At 31.1% G+C, this 26,016-nt stretch overlaps 1 protein-coding gene across 1 annotated transcript; it reads left to right on the forward strand.

Moving 5' to 3' along the window:
* Nucleotides 1-5,240: 5,240 nt before the first annotated feature.
* Nucleotides 5,241-7,235, forward strand: LOC129298505 (protein ACCELERATED CELL DEATH 6-like). Its single transcript, XM_054936923.1, has 3 exons — nt 5,241-6,252; nt 6,300-6,688; nt 7,098-7,235. Exons 1-3 carry the CDS (start codon nt 5,241-5,243, stop codon nt 7,233-7,235), a joined length of 1,539 nt encoding a protein of 512 aa, XP_054792898.1.
* Nucleotides 7,236-26,016: the final 18,781 nt, after the last annotated feature.

Below are 26,016 nucleotides of genomic sequence, written 5' to 3' on the forward strand. Positions count from 1 at the left end.
GTCAAACAAAAGCATTAGGATGCTTTTGTTTCTAACGTATTGACAAATCATTCTTGGTAAGGATCATGATATTTTTTGTGGAATATTTATATGAGTTAGTCGCTAGACTCTTAGTGCTTTTATTTTTTCTATAAGGAACTGAGCTAAAAGAAATAAAGAGTTGAGGGGAAAAAAATCTTTCTCCTTCCTTAAAGGGTGCTTTGGGTATTTAGGGATTGAGCAACAAGTGGTATGTTTTGAATTTATTAATTGATATGCAATATGTGATGTTACTAATGTATTTTAATGCATAGATCAATCAAGAAGGCACACCAGAGAGCTCTATATCATGGGCTAGACTCTTTATATTAGGCCAGACTAACAAAGATGGTGACTATATAAGTGAACATGTTTGAGAACTTGCTACATGTTAATAACTGCTATTTTAATAAATTGTGATTTCCAAATTATGATAAATAGAGTGTCATCTCAGAAGAAATTTCTAAAGGCGAGCTTCCCCAGGATGAAGATGTCCTAGAAAAGGCATTAGGAAATCATGATATCCAAGTCATGTTAGGGGTGTTGCATGGGGATCTTGAGGAAACAAATAATGGGCAAAAAGAAGACTCCAAAAGATGTGCCTTCTTCAATTGAGTTTAATGCTCTAAAAACAACAAGTAAAACATGATTGAGGTATTACTTAAGGCTAATGATTCTAGGAAGTCACCCTTTAAGCACATTAGCCCCAGCAAGATAGATAATTGCACTGTGGCCTAGCCATCTAGTCAAATTCCTAAGATATATATTATTTTTATTCCTTAACTTTAGTTTACAATTATTTTATTAACTTATACTTATTTTTATTTAGGGCGAGCACAATTGATTTTTCATCATGGCAAATAGCCCTGGTAGACACAAAGTGGCAAGAGGCCTTGTGTTTAATATCTTTGAGGAAAATACCATACACAATGTGATGATGCCTGCAGACTATTTGCAAGGGTTGATTCTTGAACCCATTGATGCCAACTACCCATTGCCCATTCCTACCTTAGAAGCATTCACTGTTGGAGAAGCAAGTGGCAACTTTATTGCATGGGCCTAGGGTTTACTTCTATGTAGAAGATGAAGCACAAAATTGATAACAGGTATGCTAGTTACCTATTTATGTATATATTACCTATATTGGTCTCTAACTATATAATTGGTGTGCAGTCCAAAGGGAAAAGCATCACTAAACAATCAGGCCAATTATCTAAAGTTAATTATCTAAAGTTAAGACACCTAAGCCGAACTAACTACCAAAACCTACTATAGGGCACTTGAGGCATATGCAAAGTTGTTTGCTAATTCTACAGTGCTTATTAACTTTGACCAGAGCATGTACGGTAGAGAATAATACGATATGATTAGGGTTGAAATAGTCAACAAAGTCCTCAAGTGCATTTCGATTAGCCAAAATGTGGTTCATTTTTATGAGGTACACATTGTTTATATAAATTTTTACTATATTTTAAATTTAATATAATATAATAATTTGTTTATTTTTTTCATTTAGGTACCTATGTGAAATTTTACCATCCCTGGTGATCTTGCATCAAAATTTGTCTTTGTTTGTCCTCATGATGTGTCTGCTCATTACAATATCACCATCGAGGTGTGGCATAGCCAAGCTCAAACATTAGCAAGGTACTTTGAGACAAAGACCCCTACTGTGAGGACATTAATTCTGGTACCTTATGTACAAGGGTGAGTTCAGTAGTATCTTAATTAATTTATCTTGTCATTTTAAATTTCATGACATGTGCTTTCAAATTATTTTAGGAGCCATTGAATACTAATCAACATTATACTGATTGCTATTAAAACTATAAATTTTACTATCTAGATTTTGTTAGTGGGCAGCCAGATAATAGACCAGACATGATGAAAATATTTAATTTGTAAGTTTATATTTTGATTAATTATATTTTTTCATTTTAAATTTTAATTTCAACTTATTTTCTTTCTTATTAGGGCTGTAGTACTTTATCACACCGAAAACACGAAAAAAACTTGCTTGTACCATCAAGGTATAAGTCATATAATCTGGCCTACCCTAATTGGAAGATATAAAAATACTTATCACTACTAATTTTAATAATCAATTTTAATTTTCTAATTAATTCAATAATATGTTTATTGGTTTTTCTATATAGTGTTCACGACAAATAACATATAGCGAGGATTGTGGATATTGCGTCATGAATTTTTTAAAGACATCATCACTCATGGGACGACTATAATCTTTGCTATAGTATGTATGTTATTTAAATTCAATTATACGTAATTATGAATTTAAATTTGCTGAAGTAAGTAACTTTGTTGTCATATTACATTATTGCAGTATTATCTCGATTCATAATGTGCAGTATTTGAGGATCGTCACACAAATGAAGTTATTAAGAAATGGTGTGAGTACATTTTCCAACTGTGGGCCAAAAATAAGTGAACTACACATTTTTATTTTAGTTTTTCTCATTTAGATTTTATACTTTAGAATAATTTTAGTTTAGTATAGCAAACAACTTTGTTTTACTTAGTATTATGTTGAGCAATTGTATAGGAAACAAATTTTTTTTATTTAATAAAATTGTTAGTTTACTATAATTGAATTTAGTTCAGTATAATTATGGATTAGACTGAATTGGATTAGAGTGGTTTGTATTTGCATCATATGGTTATGGGGGGCTACAAGGAATGCATCTAGCATATTTAAAAAAATCAATATATTGAATAGTTATTCATGATAACTGTCCAATATAATGACCATATTGGATGGTTGTGGTCACAACCGTCCAATATTAGACAGTATATTGGATGGTTATCATGATAACCGTCTAATATAATTTATATATTGGATGGCTATGGTAGATAACTATTCAATACATACTTTACCTAGCACCACTTATTCTGACAACATATTAGACGAGTCTTTAAACCGTCCAATATTAAATATTGGACAGTTCTAATAACCATCCAATATTTATTTTATTAATATATGATAGTGTCATATTAGATGGTTCATAACCATCTATATAGGCAAAAAAAAAAAAAAAAAACCATCCAATATTCCCTTTTTTTTACAATGGTGATACCTATTGCCATAGCTGAGTTCAAAGCCAATGGTTATGATGTGAAACTCAGCAGGATGAAGAACCAAGCAAGGATATATAAGAATATATTCAGAGTCAATTGATGCAGTGAATATCATCTATCAAAGGGTACATAGCTCCCATCCTTTTACGCAGACATTACTGCAGTGCGAGCAATCATTTTTGCACAAGATGTCAAGCTTTCCCATGCTCCTTGTGAAAATGAACTGTGCAGATCACTTGGCTAGATTAGAGCAAGAATCTTTAATGAATGGAATCAAATCGAGGCTATCCTTAGGGGATGAGAACCTCTACTTTGTTTTGATATTAGTCGTGATATTTCCCAGAGTGTTTAATCTGGTTGTATTTCTAATTTCTAGCTCATGCTAGCTTTTTTGAATCAAAAAAGAAAAATGATTAAGGCCTTCTATGATTGCAATGACTTGGGCTTCTGGTGGGAAACGTATAGCCAACTTGTAACTAATTCACTAATTGAGGTTAGTTCTAGTGGAAGATTCAAATTCTTATTAGAAGAGATACTTACTTTTAATTTCGATTGTAGTTCGAATAGGATTGCTTTTAGTAGGAGGATGCTTATGAACAAAAAAAAAATTGCAACTAATTAAATCTAATCTTCTCATGAGCCAACTTGCTCGACTATTAGTTAAATCCACCAGAATCACAACACACACACACACAAATATGAACTAGAAATGCATTACAGTCCCTCTGGTGCTCACCAGAACTGAAAAATAAAAAAAAGTTAGTTTAATGAGTAATATAAAAGTTATTTTGGTGTCCATTATCCTAACCTTGAATAAATACAAATATTTTAATTAATGTTCCATCAGAAACTTTTAAAAGGTAAAAAATGACTTGTAGTTTTGAACCGCACAACTTCTTTGAAAAATATAAATAAAAAAGGGACTTAAAATAGTGGATAAAAGGACTAGAATAAATGTTGCTCCCATCATTTATAAAATCGCTTTCAAGATTCTCGCCACAATCAATGACACTTGAACTCATCAAAGGTTCTAACTAAGCTTGTAACACGCAGGTTATTCTCCTTGACGGTAGCATTATAACTAAAGAGAGAAGACAAATCTTTGGCTTCCACTTAATTATTTGTGCCATCAACAACTTGATTCCAGTATCATATGATGACTAAGAAATTCATACTGAATATTCAATATTCTAATCTCTCGACCTCCCATTGTAACGCGTAACAATCACATGCCTGAACTATAGTTGCATTGACTTGGGTCGTTCAATGCATATAAATTAATGGGGAGGCTACAGCTGGTAGCCACACTATCAATTTAAATGTGATGCTTATTCATCAGATGCAATGCATTATAATATATGTGTGTGTGTGTGTGTGTGAATATAAATCATGTCTAGTTTTAAACAATGAAGAACAAATCAAAATACACTGATGCTTGTAGCATTATAACCAAACATAGAAGACACATTATAACTAGGCATTCTGCTAAAATATTCATATCATTTAATGCAGTGCCATGATCGATCACATGCTAATGTCTTCTGAATTGTTATAAAAAAAAGGAAAAATTACATATAGGTTCTATGGAACACACTTATTTATAGATAAGTCCGGCAAAATTCAGAAACAATAACCAGATTCCCCGAGACTTGAGTGTAACTAGAAATTGAGATTCGAAGACAATAATACCTTTATTAAAAATACATTATATTAATTAAATAATTTACAACTATTTCATCAATACTTTACAACTATCATTTTAATATTTTATAACTGCAACTTCACATATTTAATAGTTAAACCGATCATACGTTACTAATAAAATTTAACACTAATTATTTACAACTATCTTATCAATAATTTACAACTATCACTTTATTATTTTTACAACTGTTGCTTCAGTATTTACTATTATCTTTGTACCCCAATTTCAACTTACCTCAAGATTTCAAGGGACATTGCTGTGGTTTTTTTATTTTGTGGGACTCATTGTAAATAATTTGCTCGATGGGATTTACACATAATTTTTCCTAAAATAAATGACTTCATATATGATGCAAAGGCCAACCACAGTTAACCTCACAAACATTTTGCGCCTTGCATAATTGATTATAGCGCTAGTTGTAATGAGCAATCCGGATGATGTAGAAATTCATACGGAAGAGAACCATTCAGACTGGAGGTCTCAATGTGGCAAAGAGATGCGTGAACTGATGGAGAAGAAGTTCAGCTGGTCACATGATGATAAGAAGCAGTCAACTGGAAGCATGATGTTAGTGATGCCACAATTTTCAACCGTGTTCTATAAATTGTACAAGGCTGTTTGTGATCGGGAAAAAGATGCAGATGGCTTTGTTTCACTCTTGAAGTCAGAATGTACAGTGAATAAAGTTGATTTGGCCACCCTTTTTAATAATGTCACTCCCACTGGTGATTCGTTGCTTCATGTTGCAGCTGAGTTTGGTAGAGAAGAAGTTGTGGAGCTGATTGCTTCTCACTATCCCAATCTTCTGAGTAAGGGAAATAAGAAAGGTGATACTCCACTTCATGTTGCTTCGCGAGCAAAGAATATTGAAGCGATCAATGCTATTCTCCTGGTTATATCAAAGAAGGCCGAATTGATAGATAAAGCCGAATTTCTAATGTTGAGAAATAATTATCAGAGGACAGCTTTGCACGAAGCTGTTTTGAGCGAGCATTCAGATGGGGTGGTTCTGCTTTTAAATGCGCATAGGAGAAGTGTTTTGGCTGCCTATTGGACTTGGAACAAGAATTATGGATGCAAATCACCAATGTATTTGGCCGTCACGACAAAGAATATGGTGATTCTTGCTTGTCTCCTAGAGAAAATTGCAATTCCTTCAGATCACCAGGCCATTTCAAGCGGAGACTCTCCGCTTCATGCCGCGATATTAGAACGAAATACTGGTCAGTACATGTATCTATATTTACTCATAAATTATAACATGCTTGATGCTTTTGATCAGTTTGATTTTCTTGCACCTAATATGTGTTTGTTTTTGGGTGAAGAACTATTGAAATACATAGTGAGGGAAGGACCAAAAGAGCTCATGTATCAAAAAGATGAAAGACAAAACACTCCCTTTCATTATGCAACATACGCTGGTTTCTTGGGAGGTGTTCATATCATGTCAAAATATTCTTCTCCCTTTTTTGCTTTTCAGCAAAACTTAGACGGCAATCTTCCGATCCACCCGCCTGCGAAAAGGGCCATGTTCAAGTGGTAAAAAATCTGCTTGAAATTCCGTGGTCTGATGCTGGATTTTGCCTGAATAATGAAGGACAAAACATTCTTCACGTTGCAGCAATCAAGGGACACACAAATGTGATAAAATGCTTACTGGAAAATCCTAAGATTCATCCTCACACTGTCAATGAGAGAGACTTGTATGGAGATACCCCGCTGCACCTGGCTTCAAAAAACCTACGTCTTTGGACTCTGCTCCTTCTTTCACAAGACAAACATATCAATGCGAATCTGGTCAATAATGAAGGTTTAACAGCACGAGACGTTGTTTGGATACGATGTAAAACTCCAATGACACGTCAAGAGGTATATATGATTAATGCGTATCTATGATCAGCTGTGTCTTCTGATTTTATAGAAGAATATAAGGTTCGTTTTCTTGCTGAAAGGATAGGAAATGGAATGGATTGGAGAACCAAAGACAAAAATAAAATGAGCAATATGTAAATGAGAGATATGTCAATCATGTTCATAACGAGAGAAGCGTAATTTAATTCATAAGGTTGAGAGTCTTGATTTTTGCATAAAAGTTTGTGAAAGATATGATGATTCCTACATTAATAATATTTGGTATTGGGTTTTATTATATTTATCATGAAAGAGAGGATAATTTAATTTTATTTTATTTTTTAATTTATTTCATTCACATCCTTTCTGGCCACCAAACAGCTCTAAAGTATGCAACGCGTACTTGTTTGATTCAATTATAATGCAGTTCTTAGCGGATGTGATTTTAAGAAGAGCTGGGGTGCTGCTCAAGGCAAATATGCTAGGTGTGCCCCGGGAAGTATCAGCCAATGAAGATTGGAAAGTGAAAGACGCAGCTGAAACACTCATACTTGTGGCCATATGATAGCTACAGTGACATTTGCAGCTGCTTTCACGGTACCAGGTGGGTTTTACTCTTCTGATGACCCAATCACAAAACAGAGAGGCTTGGCACTTTTGACTCACCAAACACTATTCAAGATATTCACGGCTTTCAACACAATAGCTATGTACAGCGCCACCATTGGTTCTGCTATTCTTCTCAAGGTCCCGCTGGGTGATCTTCGTTTTGCAGAAAGAGCGTACGGACTCGCTAAGATTTTTGTTTATGTTGCTCTTACAACCATGCCTGTGGCATTCCTAGCTGCTATACGTTTGGTTATCAGCAATAACACTTTGCTTGCAGATGTCATTAGTGTCATTGGATTCATCTCCATTTTCTTCATCATATTTGTTCGCATCTTAGGAAGGTTTCCTTTTGGATGTCGTCTTCCCATTGTTCGTCAACTTGGAGATTTCTTTATATGGATTATTCTTATTTCATTTTATGGTAGCAATGACATTTTTGTTGAAGAAGATGTTGAAAGTGATCGAGAGTCTCAAGATGATGAAGCCAACCAAATCAATCCAGTCCGTAAATATTATTCCCTACTCTCTCGTTTTGTTGCTTTCCATCTTCCTCGCTTCGGTTTGCCTCTATCTGCTGTGCGCATGTAGGAGCCTCTGATGAAGGGTGACAGCTGTTTTGATTTGTTACTTTCGTTACTGTTTTGTTAGTGGGACTACAATAATGGTTGTAAAGCCAAATTAATTGTGTGTTTGTTTTCAGGCTACATTTTACAAAAGTCCATTTGAAAATCCAACTATCTATTAAATTTAGTAAAAGTATATCTCAAATGTAATTTGAAGGTGTTTTAATTTTTATGGTTATCCAAACAAGCTTTAAGTCTTTTTTACCATTTCAAAATATTTTTATCCTCAAAATGGCCTAAATATTAAATTTTAAGTAAAATACACCTTTCTCTCTTAAACTTTATATAAAGTTTTATTTTTATCATTTAAATTCATAAAGTATCTTTTCAATCCTTTAACCCTAACACTGTTAATTTCGTTACAACAAAATTTTAAATTAAACTTAAGATTGTTAATAAAATATTTTCAAATATTGACATATTAAGTTTAATTTTTTTGAAAATGATAATGATTGAAATAAAAAATAATCATTTAAAACTAATATCATTAGGATTAAAAAACTGAAAAAATACTTTATAAAATTAAGAAACTAAATTAAAATTTTATATAAAATTAGAGGACTAAAAGTATAATTTTGTCAAAAAGTTATCATCTATATTCAATGCATGGTGCCAGAAAACAAAATAGAGAGAATGATAATAAAATTCCAAAATAGAGAATTAAGAACCATTAGGTCCTCAATAAAATTTTTGAAAAATAAACTGTAAATATTGATTTAGACAATTTTAAATTTAGGAGCTCCAATTGCAAATAAAAGATCTAATTTTTAAATAACTCTTAGTTTGTAATTGCAATTCTTGTTTGCAGAATCAATATTTGTAATTCATTCTTTAAAAGATTTTGTCAAGAACCTAATTGTCATTAATTTCTTATTTAATTACCTTTACTTGGTTAGTCTTTCTCTAATCTTTTAGCCTGTCCTTATTTAATTTCGGTATTCTTTCATTTGTAAACTAAACAACTAATCACTCCCAATGTTTCATAAATTTTATTCACTAATAATTACATTTAAAAGGCAGTCATCTTGGTGCTATTTACAATAAATTGGGTTCATTTTTAAAAGAAATTGAGGAAATTACTAATTGATAGTGATCAATTTTGAGTTGGATTTTGGGCCAAGTTCATGTTCAAGGCCTGACCAAGTCCAAAAGAATGGATTTGGTAAGAAATAATGTATAGATGCCTTCTCTCTAGCAAAGAAAGATTCACTGTAGTGTAAATTTTTGGCATAACACAAAGTTTTGAAATCCAAACCAATTTAAGGGTTTGAAAATATTTAGTTTGGACATCTACCAATTTCTACAACAAGAAGTCATCGCTAGAGGGAAAATGATGTCAAAGAAAAGTTGAAGAAGCTTGGGAGATTAATTAAAATTTAAGAGTTTGGCTTAAGATTGCTTTGATTAAGTTTTTTTTTTTTACATACTCCACTAGCTATCTCTTTATTTCAATGTATCTATTTCTTTAGTTTGTTGTTATTAGAGCCATATGTGAGTAATTTTTTCTTGACCTTGAGTAGCTATATATGAACTAATATAATTTATGAATTACGGCATGTTTGAACTAATTAGTTTTTTTATTTACTCAATCTTTTTTACTTGTCTATGTAATCTTGGCCACTGTTAATTATGAAATTAGGGATTAGGTTTTGAATTGGAAAAGGGACTCTTATTGGACATAGGATTAAGTAACATGAGATTGAAATTTATTCTAATTTAACATCAAGATAGGAATATATATATACATATACACACACACACACACACACACTCTTGAACCCATGTAAACATATTAGAGTGCTTTGACTGCCTCTTGAGTAATTTTGTTATAGGAATAGCATTTTTAACTTAAGAGAGGTAGATGTAAAATATCTGAAAAACATTTATTTCTTATAATACCCTAGATTAACAAATTAATATCATATACATTTATTTAAATAATTATATGTTTTATCAATTGAGAAAAGGAGATTAAACACTCTAAGTTGTCTTGAAGATTGTGGTTTGATTGCCACTAATTTTAAATGTGAAAGGGCCTTATGGGAACTAGGTGGCGTTATAGAAGAGGTCTAGATTGACATTACTTATCAACTAATAATATTATTTTTATGCAAACTCCGAAAATCACTCATCAAGATTTTATCATTAATCGAATAATTTTAATATTTTATTTTTAATTAATAATATGATTATCAATACATTCAATCTATATATACTCCTTAAAATATTCAATTTATGGCTTTAAATGTTGATATATGTTGATGAAATTTTGGGGAAAAAGTCTATGTATCCTCGCAAAATATTGCTTTATGTGGAATTTCAAGTCTAGGGCCAAATAAACTCTAATTAGGCCTAAGACTTTGAAGATCCAATGAAGTATGCCCAAAAGAAGCAACCGCCGAAGGCACTGACAAAGGGACTTAGCTTCTCTCTCGACTATGCTGACTGGCTAGGTCCTCCCTCCTCTGCCCTTCCACTGAAATTAGGACATGAAATGAGTGGCCCAAATTAAATTTGCATAGGTAAGGTTTAAAATTGTTTTATTTTTATTTTATATTATGAAAATAAAAATTTATAAAAAAAATATAAAATTTTTTTAAATCTTCACTATCTAAAATATATCTAGATAATTAATTTTAAAAATTATAATACATTTTTAATATTAAATTAAATTAAATTTAGACTGTTTACATTGGCGAGATAAATATATAAAAAATAAGTGCAAATGAATTGAATTGCACCAACAAGTAATGCTTTATCGCACTCATTAACTTTGATAAACTTGAACTGGTCAATGCAGGTACTATCATACTAGGTTCCTCAAACTAGCACCCAAATTTGAGGGACTTTTTTGTCTTTTTATTACATTAGCAAAATTTTAAGCTTTAACTTTTATGCTCACCTCCCACTCTATTACATTTATTATCACTTTAGCTAGTTCCACGTGGCAAATTGGAGGAAAATTCCATGCTTCCACCATAATGGATGTGATTAGTTAGGCATATGTTAAGAAATGATCTTATGTTTTGGGGGAAAAAGAAAATTGTCTTTCCTACTCTTTTTGTTTTTTATTGTCATAAAAATTATCACTTTTTACTTATATTTTTTTATAAATAAAATCAGTCATTTCAATAAAATTTATTAAATATTTTTTAAATCAGCCTCATAATTTATATTAATAAAAAATAATTAATGCATATTTATATTGATTAACATAGAATATTTTGGTTCAATATTTTTATTTTATAATTAACTAATTTTTTTAAACTATGTGATATAATTTTTTTCTCTCAACATATAGGTGTATAGAATAGTTGGATTTGGTTTGGATATACTGCTATGATGAAATCTGGGTCATTCAAAACTAATTTTAATTGTTCAAATTAGAATTTTTTACCTTGTAATTTTTTATATAAAAAATTATTTTTTCTAGAGTGAAAATTATAACACTATTTTTATTTTAAATTATGTATTTATTAAAAGTATAAAAACAAAATCTCATCAGACCATCCAAATTGGTGTGCCGAAAGGCGAAACTGGATCCGAAGGTGGACAATTTCCTAAGGAATCTTCCTCTATTTATAAATACCCATCTTCCATGATCATGGTGATGTTATGAATTTAACTAACATTTTAATATATATGTCAAGAGGCTTTGCTGCAATTTAAAACAACACAATATATAATCTCGAGCACACAGGTAATAATTCTTTATCAGAAGTGTTTTATCATGTATTAAAGTCTTTTTCTTATTTTCGTTACTACATTTTCCCAACACAATTGATATATACTCTTGAAACTGTGAAATATGAAGCTTAAACAAACACATAGGGTTTGCCTAACTTTTTTTTTTTTTGGTTTTTATTTGCTTACAGGTATCTTTTAATTAGAAAAATTCTTATTCGAGTCATGATTGAATATTCTCCTTCATTCACCATATTATGAGAGATTAGTTTTTTTTTTTTTTTTTTGCTAAACTCAATCTATGTTGGTGTCTTGGAGATAAATTAAAGTTTTTGAGTTCAAAATGACTCAACCCATATTGTCAGGGCCTATTGAGTAAAGGGAAACGCACAGGGCCAACACATCGGTTCTAACTTCTGAATCCTATAACAAGACTTTGTACTAAGTGGCTTTCAATATATCATAACTTGTAAAACCCTCATTTTTTAATAAAATATAAATTTATCAACTATCTATCATTTAATTAAATATGGGATCCCAAAATTTTTAAACCAACATCGGCCCACAACCATAAAACAGAATTGTATTATCGGTAAGCCCCAAAAATAAAAACCAAATCTTTCTAAATAATATTTTATATAAAATGGGGCTAGCCTAATTTCACATACATACAGGCTAAAATCATTTCTCTAAATTATCAGCATACTGAAAAACATTATTTCAAATTCAATCTAAGTCATGTCAAAATAATAAAACAAATGACCCATGCCAAACCAAAGAATAGTCAAAGCCCACAAGATGAACTCTTCAATGCTTTCCATTGTAACCTATCGAAACCCTCACACGAAAAATATAAGAAGTAACAAATGAAATATACTATCACACCCTAATTTTAAGGGTACGATTAATATGAAATATGAGATAACCTTACATTTTATAAGCCTTAATTAACCAAACATTAAGCTAAATTATCAATATATAATTTTTTTATGTTTATAAGGTTCATAAAGTCTTAAGTGTTTGTAGAAATTTCGGAAAAACCTCCCCTATAATTTAAATCTCTCAAAATTCCTACAATAACAAAACCAGCCAATCAATCTAGTAAAGGAGATTAGCTCCACAGCAGCAGATTACATATCAGCAAAATAAAACTAAGACCTAATTACGGCATACGTGGAGCACTAACTATCATTACATAATACAATGACTATTTACATTAAAATAAACAATTGAAGCGTTCTTCCATCGTCCAAAAACTAATAAAGCCCCTCAATGATCAATAAGAGGTGCAGGATCAATTATATTATCTGACAGTATATCTCATTTTAGCAGGACTTAATTAGAATAAAATCATATATAATTAAACAATAATTTATTTATTAGAATAAATTTAAAAACAATAATTTTCGAAATTTCACATTTTAGCAAGACTTAATTAGAATGATTAACAAACATAGACACACAGTCTACGAGGGTAAGTAACTAATAAGCATGAACACATAATCTATAAGGGTAAATCACCAATAAGCACGGCTAGAAGCCCACGAAACAAGCGTGAGTACGATATTTATGAATATCCATTCCTCTGTTCTACATGCGTTGACTTGTGCATGGGGCTAGCACTTTTACAAGCACCCTGTTAGCTAGGTGTATCATGACGCATCAAGAGCTAACAGAACTGTCGTTAACATCCAGCATTCTAAACTCAATCCATTTAGTAAAAATTATCAAGTGTGCAAAGAGTTGAAAAAAAAAAACCTCAATAATTTCATTTTCAAAATATATAGTTTAACTACTATCTTCCATTTCTAAACTCATTTTCGTTTCCTCCTTGCACGAATTATTGTATTAAAAGTTTTCATATCAACATAGAGTTTTAAAAATTTGGACCGTTTATTATATATCAACTTCAATCAATTCTTATTCATAACATAAATCATAAAAATATAATTTATAAGAATGTTTATACAACTTATAAAGAAAAATATCAAAATTTAAAATTTAAATAAAGAAATACTATAAACACTTTGCAAGAAATTACTTGAGATATTACCTATTCACTTGAGAGTTTTTCAATAATTTTTAAAGCTTACTCCTTTTCAACTTCTCACTTATATCTCGAATGATTCAATCAAATTCTTAATAAATAAATTATAATTCTAAAATCACTTATCAAAGAATTTCTAAGCATTTGGTGACATTTAAATTCAATCCAAAATAACATCACAACCTAAAATATACAATAATAAATTCATTATTGATTTAGTAGTTTATCAAAAATTCAACTAAAGCAAGAGAAGACATTTCCATCCCTTTTGTATCTTAAAGATTAATTTAAAACAATCTACTCTAAGTATTTTAGAATCCCAATTTAACAATCAAATCACTACTTACACACATTCCTTTAAAACTAATAGTATGAAAATTGAACACCTTGCATTTTGCTAAGTTCCTCTCTTAAACATTTCAAGCTTAGCATCACATTGCCTATGAACACAAACAATCGCATACATACATAACTAAACTTCTATTTAGAAATTAACTATTTTAATTTCACCAATTACTCTTTTAGGCTTATCAACAAATACTTTGTAAGCATTCTAATTGACTCATAAATAAATGTTTCCTTAGCCCTCTATCAACAATCTCTTCTTCTTCTTTCCTCCTTTTTCTTTTTCTTTTTTTTTCCAAATTTTTAATTTACAAATAGCACAATCCAATCCAATTCAACTTCCAAACCAAATTCCATTTAGTGGCAAGTTCTAATAAACCATCTAACTTGATTATGTAAGCATTCATTCAACCAACAACACCCAAAATAAGTAAATAAATAAATAAATATATATATATATATTGGCATACCGTAGGACAAAGAAGAATGAAAACAAGTGGTTAAATTCGAAAGGTTCTTCACGACAGCCACAATCACAATGATGCCAATTGAAATTCAATGACAATCGAAGGGAGGAGGTGGACTAATAAAAAATAAAAGGAGCATGAGGGTTTGAACTTACACAGCCAACAACAACAAAACAAGTGAAGATGAGTTTACCACACACTTGGACGTAAACAGCCAGCAGCTGAAAAGGAAGGAAAATGAAGAACAAACATACCCACGCACACGCAGACACAGAGCAGAGGAGAACGATAGGAAAATGTGAAGTAGTGGTAGAAATTTCATGAGGAGAATGACAAGAAACGTGAAGTAGCGACAGAAATTTCAGCAACTCTTGATGGCAAGAAAAGTAGAGTACTATTCACCTCTCACTGACATAGAACAGCATGATGACAGGGAAAGAGAATCAGCAACCTAACTTCACTATGGCTAGCATACGTGACTGAGAAGGATGGTAGCAGACGAAGCAACATTAGTGACAGAAACACCTAGTCAACGGAGAGTTAAGGAAGTTGATAAGAGTCGAAGAGATGAACCGACTATGAGGGTCAAGAGAAGTGTAGAATGGCAGTGAAGAAATGAAAATGGGATGCTCAATTTTTTTTTTTTTTTTTTTCCATTCGGGAGAACAAGTGAATCTGATATAAGAAGTTTTTGAGAAAATTATAAGAAGGAGCACGAAAAAATCACAACAAAGGGAACACAAAATTTACCAAAAAGAGCACAAAAATTTTTTATAATTTAAAATCAGATTTTTGCTAAGAAAAATTTAAACTCTTAATCCTTAAGAAAATTATAGCATAAATTTTTATAAACTACCCCTTTCAACTTATTATAAACTTTATTTAAATAATATATCTATTGGGAGAAAAAAAATTTGTTTAATTTAAAATTTAGAGTCATTATATATACATCTTAGTAACATATGGATATTCTAAATATACTAACAAGCCATTTTAAAATCTCTTTTACAATCATATATTTGTATACACAGTATCTTTCACAACACTAATTCACAAATGAGTTCACAAAACAAGGAAATACTGTTTTTACAATTTAAAAGTATATCAAAAAGTCATACAAATAAGTGATGCCATCCTTGACCCTCCATGATGCAAGACTAAACTCTCTTCCTTAAAAAGGAGGGACCCAATGTCTTGCTATTCAAAACTAGGGGAAAGGACCTTGACAATAAATGCAAACCATGAGATCCTTGGTGGTGGCTTACTATGTGGCCAAAATAATAACATCTCTAACACATTCACCACAATTATATCCTCCCTTATACTTCTTACAAATGTATCACATTCAAAAAAAATTCCAAATACACCAACATGTTTAAAAAGTTTAAATTATATTTTTTTCAATTTCTAAAGCAACTAAACATGCTTGTAGAATTAAACTGTCATGAGAAATTAATTTCATAGTCCAACTCATCACTCAACAAAAATTAGCATGCTTAAAAGGAATAAAGTAATAATATATTTTTAGATATCACACCAACATGCTAGATAATTCAAAATGTATATTTATAGTTTAGAATAAATTAAACAAGCTATTAGTTGGCATAGCTATCACACCCCAAAATATAGGAGTGACTAGCATGAGATATGTGTATAAAACATATATCCCTTAAACCTTAGTTCAAGAAAATTTTCTATTACTTAATTATATTTATATTGGAATTAGGAAATCCAAACAAAAACCTTATTATTTTTATAAGAATTTTGGCAACACCTCCCTTATCAGTATGACTTCCCAAAAATCCTACAATACAATTTTTACTAGTGGAATATCACTAAAATCAGGAGTACAACTCTATCCAGCCAGCATATAGAGTATATAATAAAATAAGAATCCTAACTATAGCATATATGGAGCACCTAACCATATTTTTTTAAGATATATATAATACACAAATTTCATAATTACATCAAAAAGAGATATTTACAAAACAAACCTCTACCCTGCTCTACAAAAATCCTTTCAATAGTCAACATGACGTACAATATCAATTACATTATCTAAGATCAAAAATAATTTTTTAATAAATAACATTCCAATTATGATTGATAGAAATAATAGAAGGTACACAAATGAGTTTCTTATAAATTTAATAAAATAATTAATTGAAAATAATATAGCACATATCGCATACACACATACAATTATTATGTAAATGTAAAAACTATGAATGTAAGAATTCAATTACAATTTTATTAGAAATTTAAACTCCGCTTTAAGCATAAACATGTTTAAACACCTTGAAAATAATATAGCTAAATATATAATTTAAATATGGCAAAAATAACAGTTTACTTTAAAAGATCAAGTTTTAAGAAAAAAATTAATTTTTATAAATTCAATCTTTAGTAGGATATGATCAAAACAATTAATAAGTGTTGACACACAGTCCGCGAGGGTAAATAACTAACAAACATAATTTGAAACTATGAAAACAAGAGCGAGCACAAGGCTCACAAAATCAAGCGCATGCACAAGGCCCACGAAATTAAACATGAGTACTATGCTCACAAATAACCATCCCTCTATTCCATGTGCATTGGTCATTCGCACGAGACTAGCACCTCTTAAGCACCTTACTAGCTAGATGTACCATAACATACCAAGGGCTAACAAAACTGTCGTTAGCAACCAGCATTCTAATTCAATCCCACTATCTAAATAAAACATGTACATGTTTATTAAATCAACATGATTTCTCTTACGTGTAAATCAACATAGCAATTGCCTTCAAATATTGATTAAAGAAAATAATCCTAGATATTTCTGTGAAATTCACTTATGCAGACAATATTTTCAAATTCAATCATCGATAATAAAATTAAAATCATAAACCATTAAGTAAAATGAAATTAGAAACATTTTATCATTGGTTTTTAAGGAATCAAAAGGTTTATATAAATAGAGGGTGTAGCATATAAATCTGCTCAAACAATATTTCAATAAAATAAGTTTGATAACAAATTAGTGGGATGTTATTCACTTACATAAAGTATTTCCACAATTCAAAGTTTACCTTTTATGACTTCAATTAAATTTTTTTCTTTTCTAAATACCCTATAAAATATATTAAAATTTTAGTCGATTTTGAATAAGTTCAAGAGTTCCCTCCCAACATCATCACCCCCAATATTTACTTATAATAGATTTAAAATTTTAAAACCAAAACTTTACACATAAAAAAAAATAAATATTGCTCAGTAATCATTACTAATTACTCCATTAAATTAAGATTTTGTTAGAACACCAATGATACATTATTTCAAAACCACACAATAAAGTCTTTTAACATTCAAATAACTACACATATTTTTATCATCACTTCATTGTTAAATTCCCTTACAACATTCAAGTTAGGTTCAAGAATCATTAACACCCAAACTAGATATGCTTCTTATATATAAGTTAGCTAAGTCTCAAAAATACATATTCAAATAAAATTCCTTCTAACAAACATTTTATCAAACATTTCATAAGCATATGATCTTGAACTAATACCAACTTCTTCCTTATCAATTCCCACTGACAAAATTTCACAATAAAGATATTTAACACCATCAACCTCCAAAATATATATATAACAGAAAATTAATTTCAACACAAAGATGTCCGACACGGTCAAAGAAAAAGGAATGAGTCCATAACTTAGCCAATAACACACACGCATAACAGCAACAGGGAAGAGAATTCGAAACTTCTATACTTCATATTACCAGCGAGAGACAGAGAAGGGAAGGAGAATTCAAAACTCACGCTGAACAGGGGAAGGAGGACGTCCAGTTACTGCAGCAACGGAAAAAAGAACAAAAAGACCAACAGCAACTTCATTCAGCAACTACAGAACCCTCCTCCGTGCACCACCTCTCCGGCGACTTATTTCCCACGCAGACGACACTGGCGATGAAAGGAGGAAGGGACTTCGACCCACCACAGCAACTAGAACAGGGAAGATGCACATAACCATGTCAGACACTCTCAATCGCACCAAGGAGCTGAACGGCAACGGAAGGAAGATGGAGAGGACACATGGAGACGATGGGGAGAAATTGCAGGCCTGAAGGTTCGAAGCTTCTGGATCAAAATTTTTTTTGGCTCTCTCCAAAGTACAGAGCACGCACAAGTCGATGAAGGAGGAAGAGGGGTAAATATCTGATGGCTTAAGGCTTGGGTAATAGTGTAATTTCATAATACTATAATAATAATAATAATAATAATAATAATAATAATAAGTAAAACACTCCTTGTTATTCTAAAGATTTGAACCCAAAGTTAAAAAGTTAAGCACCAAGACAAATTTTCACCAAGTCATCTCATTTGCGTTTTTATTTTATACATCTTTTTTAAAATTAATAAAAGTACATTTAAATACCCCATATGAATTTTAATTTGATTTATTTGATTATCATTATTATTTTTATTTATTTTATTCACATGAAATTTTAGGTTGTTATAATAGCATTCTTAGAACAATATTTATATACATCTAGTAGTATAAAATAATTAAGTTTTTCAGTATAAAAAAAAATAGAGAGAATTTCATTTAAAAACCACAAAAGCAACTTATCTTCAGGTGACTCCTAAAAAATTTTAAAATATCAGTTTAGTCCTATGGGACTAAATTGAAAATAAGTTAATAATAAAAAAGATCAAAATACCCTAAGTTCAAATATTAAAAAAAAAGAGAAAACCACCAGCCATCATCACTGATGACTGGACCTTTGTCGGCAACGGTAGCCACTGGACCTTTATTGTCGAAGCTCTGGCTGCCAACTAAACCACCGTCAGCGGTGGCTGAAGAATTATGAAGAATTAATTTCTCCAAAGGTGGTCAAGGTGGGTGTATAACCCAAGATCTCTTGTTTCACCAAAAAGTTTTAGACCACCAAGCCACTTAACCCATTCAATCATATAATGCATAAAATTATATATAATAAATCTTATTTTTAAATCACTTGATTATTACGTTACTTGTTAATCGCGTAACTTTAGTTGTTAATACCTTAAAAGGACTTATTAATTACTTATCTTTTCTTGTTAACCCCACGACTCTTGCAATAGAAATAAATTACTTGTTAATCACGTAACTATACTTGTTAATACTTTAACAAGACTTGTCAATTACTTAACTCTCCTTGTTAAGTTCGTGACTTCCACAACAGAGTCACATTACTTGTTAATTGTGTAACTGTCGTTATTAATACTTTAATAGGAATTGTTAATTACTTGAATTTATTTGTCAAATCCATAATTCCTTTAACTAAACTATATTACTTATTAATCATATAACTTTACTTGTTAATTACACAATAATACTTGTTAATTGCTTAGTTTGACTTATTCATACCATAACAAGACTTGTTTAACTGTTGTTTTGAAAAAGCAACCAAATTACTTGTTAATTGCATAACTTTACTTGTTAATTTCTCAACAATACTTATTAATTATCTATTGTCACTTGTTAAATGAATATATAGTTTTTTTGAAAAAATCTTATACAATTAAAGCCTAATATATTTTAGCAAGTATGCTTAATACTGATAAGGGATACTCGACTAACATTTTTTATGTAAATTATATATTCATTTAACAAGTAACAATATATATTAACAAGTATTATTGAGAAATTAACAAGTAAAGTTATGCAAGTAATAAGTAATTTGGTTACTTTTTCGAAACAACAGTTAAATAAGTCTTCTTATAGTATTAACAAGTCAAGCTAGGTAATTAACAAGTATTGTTGCATAATTAACAAGTTACATGACTAACAAGTAATGCGGTTCAGTTGAAGGAGTCATGGATTTGACAAGTAAATTTAAGCAATTAACAAGTCTTATTAAAATATTAATAACAACAGTTATGCGATTAACTAGTAATATAGCTTTGTTGTGGGAGTCACAGACTTAACAAGGAGAGTTGAGTAATTGACAAATTTTGTTAAGGTATTAACAATTATAGTTACACAACTAACAAGTAATTTATTTCTGTTGTAGGAGTTATAGAGTTAACAAGGAAAGTTAAGTAATTAACAAGTCCTTTTAAAGTATTAACAAGTAAAGTTACGTGATTAACAAATAACGTAATAATCAAGTGGTTTGGAAACAAAGTTTATTATATATAATTTTATGCATTTTATAATTGAATGGGTTAAGTGGCTTGGTGGTGCAAAATTTTTTAATGAACCAAGGAGTCTTGGGTTCTACACCCACCTTGGCCACTTTTGGAAAAAATAATTCTCCATCATTCTCCAGCCACCACCAACGGTAGTCCTGCTGACAGCCGGAGCTCTAACGACGGTGGTCTAGCCAGAGGCTAAAGCTTCAGCGATGGAGGTCCAGTGGCTACCGTTGTCAGCGAAGCTCTGGTCATCGGAAATAGTTCTCAGGCGACGGTAATTGAGGGTATTTTGGTCTTTTTTTACTTTTAATTTATTTTTTATTTAGTCCCATAGAACTAAACTGATATTTTGAAATTTTTTGAAAGTCACTTGAAAATAAGTTGCTTCTGCAGTTTTTAAATGAAATTCTCCCAAAAAAAGTAACCATTGTTACTTCCTTTTCAAGCTAAAACCATACGTGTTGGAATATTCTTAACACTGCCAACTCAAACACTACTCTACAAAAAATTAATAATAATAAATATAATATATTAATAATTGTCAATAACGTATTTTATTTATAGATGATTAAAATATACTCTTATTCATTATAACAGTTCAAATATAATATCTACATGCTCCGATTAAAGATAAAAAGCGATGAAGTTCAAATATAAAATCTCACAAATTAAAATAATAGGTAAAGTAATTGAGAAGAAAAATTTGAACATCTACAATAATATAATATAAAGCAGTGGATGAGAAGTAATTAACTAACTTATGCCTCCTCGGAAAAACCAGTAATAGACTTGTTGAAAGGAGAGAGCACTGTGCAAGGTGACGCCGGCAAGACAATGAACTCCTCTACACCGTAGGCAAAGCAATGGAGAAAAAGCGCAAAAGTGACTCAAATAAGACGGGTTGTTCGATATGCGATATTTTTATTGGGAACAAAATAAAGAAAATGGGAACACAAACAGCCTAAACTTGTTTTTGTTTTCTTATGTTTAAAAATAAAAAATAAAAACAGTTTTCAAAACAAAAATTATAAAACCATTAATCAAACAAGTGTTTTTGTTTCAAAAATATTAAAATAAACAGTTTTTAAGAATAGAAAACAAAGAGGCCTATGTTTCTGGTTTCCCCAAAGAATCAGACGTGGATGTGACTTCCAGTGATACAAATCTGAACCTTCTAGAAGTTTCCAAGGGCGTTTTGGTCAAGAACCTTTTCTTGGCTGCTGATCCTCACCTTCGGCCATTGATGAAGAAGGCTGATGGTTTCAGTGTCTTACAGTCCTTCAACCCTGGCTCTCTAAGTTTTTGTCTGATGATGATATGTGAAATTTAAAAATTTTTGTTGCACTCTCTCTCTTATCTTGTATGTTTGGTTTGCCAGAAAAAGGTAAACTTTGGAGGAAAAAAATTGGATCTTTTGCATCCCCTAGTTATATTCCGAAATGAAAAAGTCTTGCAGCTTCTTTTATATCTGCGTCTTTTCGTTTTCGTTTTCGTTTCGTTTTGTTTTTTACTTTTTGTTTTCTTATGTTTTCTTCCGCTATTAAAACTTTCAAATTAGAAATCTTAAAAAAAAAAAAAAACGCACACACACACACACAAAACAAGGAAGTAGGTTCTCCTAACATTTTTTTGGCCATCGATATGGACCTGAATATACTCTCTTCGATATGGATTTGAATCTTATCACTCAAAGTCTCAACACATCTAATTGTTTTATTTATTTTGAAAAACATGCATGATGATTTTCTTGGCTTCTAGATTTGTCGCCATTTCTTCATTTCATGAGTTACTTGAACAAATGTGAGGTAGTGAGTTTGGTTTTTGAATTACTAAATACAGGTCTCTTGTGTCGTATGTAATTTGAAACAAATCACAATGACTTTCGATCAGGGATAGATTTTTTTTTTTTTGGGGGGGGGGGGGGGAGAGCAGATGTGCTTCCCTCATGTCACAATTTTTTTTTTGTAACAATTACATGGTTTTCGTAAAAATTGCTAAAATTAATTTCCCTCCATTATCATGTAATTTTGCATTTTGGCCCTCCCCCACATTTGTTTCCGGATCCACCCCTACTTTCTATATACTGATTATTTTTAATTAAATTTAATTCATTCATTTCTAAAAATTGGTATAAGTTTAATTACTTTGTTTATTTAGTCGACTAGAATTTCATGATTGTCATATGATGAAGTGATTGTGCCTGGGAAGTGAGACCACACGCCTGATCTTGCTAGAAGTGAACCAAGCTATAATAACCTCCATCATTAACTCCAATTAAACCAACTATCATCAGTTAATAAGGATCAATCGTGGCTTAACTTAATATTTAATTTATTAAGAAGACCTAAAAGTTGGGATCCCACAAATCATTTAATATAAAAATAATATAATTTAAGTTCCTCAAAAATCAAAGTATATCGAAATTATGTGAAAACATGGAATACAAAACTTAGCGTTGAAAAAAGAACAATAAAAAAAGTAGAATAGCCCTTGAAAGAAAACTATGCCGTTTCACTAAATTTTAGGGAATGTGTCACTACTACAGAATTATGTATATTTGACGGTTAGTTTCCTATATATTTGATGGTTAAAAATTGTCAAATAAGACACCGTCATTTATGCAGCTCCATATACTTGACGGTTATTTTAACTGTCAAATATGTGATATTATACTTGACGGTTTTAAATAACTGTCAAGTACAAGGTACAAAAACTTGCTTTGATTGAAAAAACAAGGTCATATTTGACGGTTAGATGTGAGAACCGTCAAATATTTGTATATTAAATAACCATCAAATATGTTGTAGAATTTTTTTTATATGGCAGCTACGTTTAGTCAGCCCCCTACAACAGAATTGACGTTATTTCATAATCCAAACAATCTAGCAAATATATATTATCATCAGCAACATTCTTTCAGAATTAAAAGAACATGTACATATATATATATACGCACACACACACATACACAATCACATTAATTATAAATAAAAAAGTTGCAAATCTTAATCCTAAATCACAATTCTATCCTGAAAAAGGAAACAATAATTCTATCCTAAGCCACATTCTTTTTGCCTTCAAGCTAGACCAAATGTGCACTTACTAAATGCATGAATTTTGCATGATCCACAGTTAAAATATATGTTGGCACCACTCTTCCACGACTTCATTAATGTGAGCATCCCCAAATTCTTCACAATAAGCGTCATCATAATATTGCAATTTAAATTATAACCATATCAAAGTTAATTAGCTAATTAATGAAATTTTGCCATATATAAAACATATATTTAAATTAAATATGAACCTTGGTAGGGATTGAAGTCTTGGCGTGAGTGATGATGTGCCTAATGAATTTCATCACACAATATCCACAGTCCACTGAATCTGGTCTTTGATGCAGGCACTTTAAAAACAAAACAAACAAAATATATTAAATTATTAAATAATTATTAATAAATACTTGAACAATTAATGTTTAAACACGTACCTTTATTACTATCCTTGTGAACAATTGGTCAAATGGTTTGACCCTAAGGACAATTAAAGATTCATCCATACAGTACAAAAACACAGCCCTAAAAACACAGAAGTGGGTAAGTTTGAAATATTAACAAACACAAGTATGAACTTAATTAATGCATTTACTTGTTAATTAATTCCATCATATCTTTGCGATTATATGGTTGTCCGCCAGCAGAATACAAGTAATAGATGGCCAATTTCTCATATTTTTCTTCAGCCAGATCAAGGGCAATCAGCATCCAATGATCCCTAAAATAATTAATAATTGTAAAGAATATATAACAAATTGAAATAGTTAATAAAATTGACAAAATACATTAAATATAACAAATAACTAACCCTTGCACGTAAGGTATCAAGAATAACCTCTCCCCCTTTTTAGTAGTCCTGGCTTTGAATGAATCGCACAGCCGCTTTGCTAGATCTTCATGATCAGAGTATGAATGTCACAAAAGCAGCAATGTCATAAGGACAAATGAAGGCGAACATCCTAGTAAGATTGCGGGGCACGACAAGTGTATGATAGAGAAACCTAAAATTAATAAATCAAACAGATTAGTATATATTTATAAAAATAATGACCATTCTTGTGTAAAAGAAGTACCTCAAATAAAAATTCATGACAGTCGTGCTAATCATGCCATGGTGGAGTACTTCATCTACAACTTCAAGCGTTATGTGACTGGTATGATCTCTATCATACATTCCATGCTCGAATGGGATGTCTACAACAATAAAATCATGAATACTCCTTTTCATGTCAGCATATGCCCTTAGTGAAGTCAAGAATTTATGTGACAATTAAGGCTCCATCTTTTGAAGCAGGGGAGGTGCGATAATCTTTGACTCATGGCCAGTTGATTGTTTGCTAGGGAAGTCTTTTTGCTTAGACTATATACCAGAGATAGTTAGAAATCAAAAGTTATTATATAGATACCTTATCTTTGTTTAAGATCAGCTTTATAAATTATATATATATATATATATATATATGTACCTTATCTTTGTTAGATATTGGCCTTATAAGGGCGGTGGGCCATGCAATAAAAGTGCCCAATACATCTCCTACAGTCATCACATCCTTCGTGGGAATGGGTAGCTGATAGTTGTCATCCAAAGAAACTTTTAGACAAACTCATACGTGGCCTAGAGCATTTGGCACATTATGTATAGTGCCCCCAGGGACATTATACATTATACCAATTGCAACCACACGACGATCTGGACTGTTTGCCAAAAACTCACATTCGGCTTCACCCCAAAGCAATGAAAACATTTATAAGTTATTAATACAAAAATGAATATAACTAAAAAAAATATTAATATTACCTCATGAAGGTTCGGATGAGAAGGCTGAGCTACAGTGCAACTGTCTCTCTTACTATTGGGACTAATTTTCATAGGAGTGGATGTCTTTCCTTGGGACGTGAGCAACACATCAACCAACTGATGCAGCCTATCGATCTCATCTTTTAGTATATTAAACTCAGTTGAAGAAGGCGTTGCACCTTTTGATGGCTTTATAGTCCCAAATACTTGCTTCTTGGTAATGCCAAAACCAACACCCCTAACGCGTCCGGGGTGGTCAGGATTACCCAATGCCTGACCCAAGATATCTTCATCCTCCGGATGCTCACCCTTTGAGACTTCATTTGAGATAATAGCCCTATGTGACACAAATTGAAAAACTTAAATTATTTGTTTGAATGAAAAAATTTAATTTATTATGTCAAATTAATAATCTTGATACTTACACATTTATTAGCTATCTCCTGAACATGCTCATCTATAATGTTACCCTCTTTGTTGGTTCGGCTTTCTATGAAAAGAACATGGCGGGATATGCTACTAACTCCTGTGCCTTCTCGCTT

The sequence above is a fragment of the Prosopis cineraria genome, unplaced genomic scaffold (genome assembly GCF_029017545.1).
Source record: "Prosopis cineraria cultivar Desert tree isolate PC_DT_omini unplaced genomic scaffold, ASM2901754v1 PC834, whole genome shotgun sequence".
Classification (NCBI taxonomy): domain Eukaryota; kingdom Viridiplantae; phylum Streptophyta; class Magnoliopsida; order Fabales; family Fabaceae; genus Prosopis; species Prosopis cineraria.

Bases quoted from the DNA above. Each gene is read 5' to 3' on its own strand.
- LOC129298505 (XM_054936923.1), top strand. From the start codon at position 5,241: ATGAGCAATCCGGATGATGTAGAAATTCATACGGAAGAGAACCATTCA. The intron at 6,253-6,299 runs GTGTTCATATCA...TTTGCTTTTCAG, and splicing joins ATACGCTGGTTTCTTGGGAG to CAAAACTTAGACGGCAATCT. The intron at 6,689-7,097 runs GTATATATGATT...ATTATAATGCAG, and splicing joins CTCCAATGACACGTCAAGAG to TTCTTAGCGGATGTGATTTT.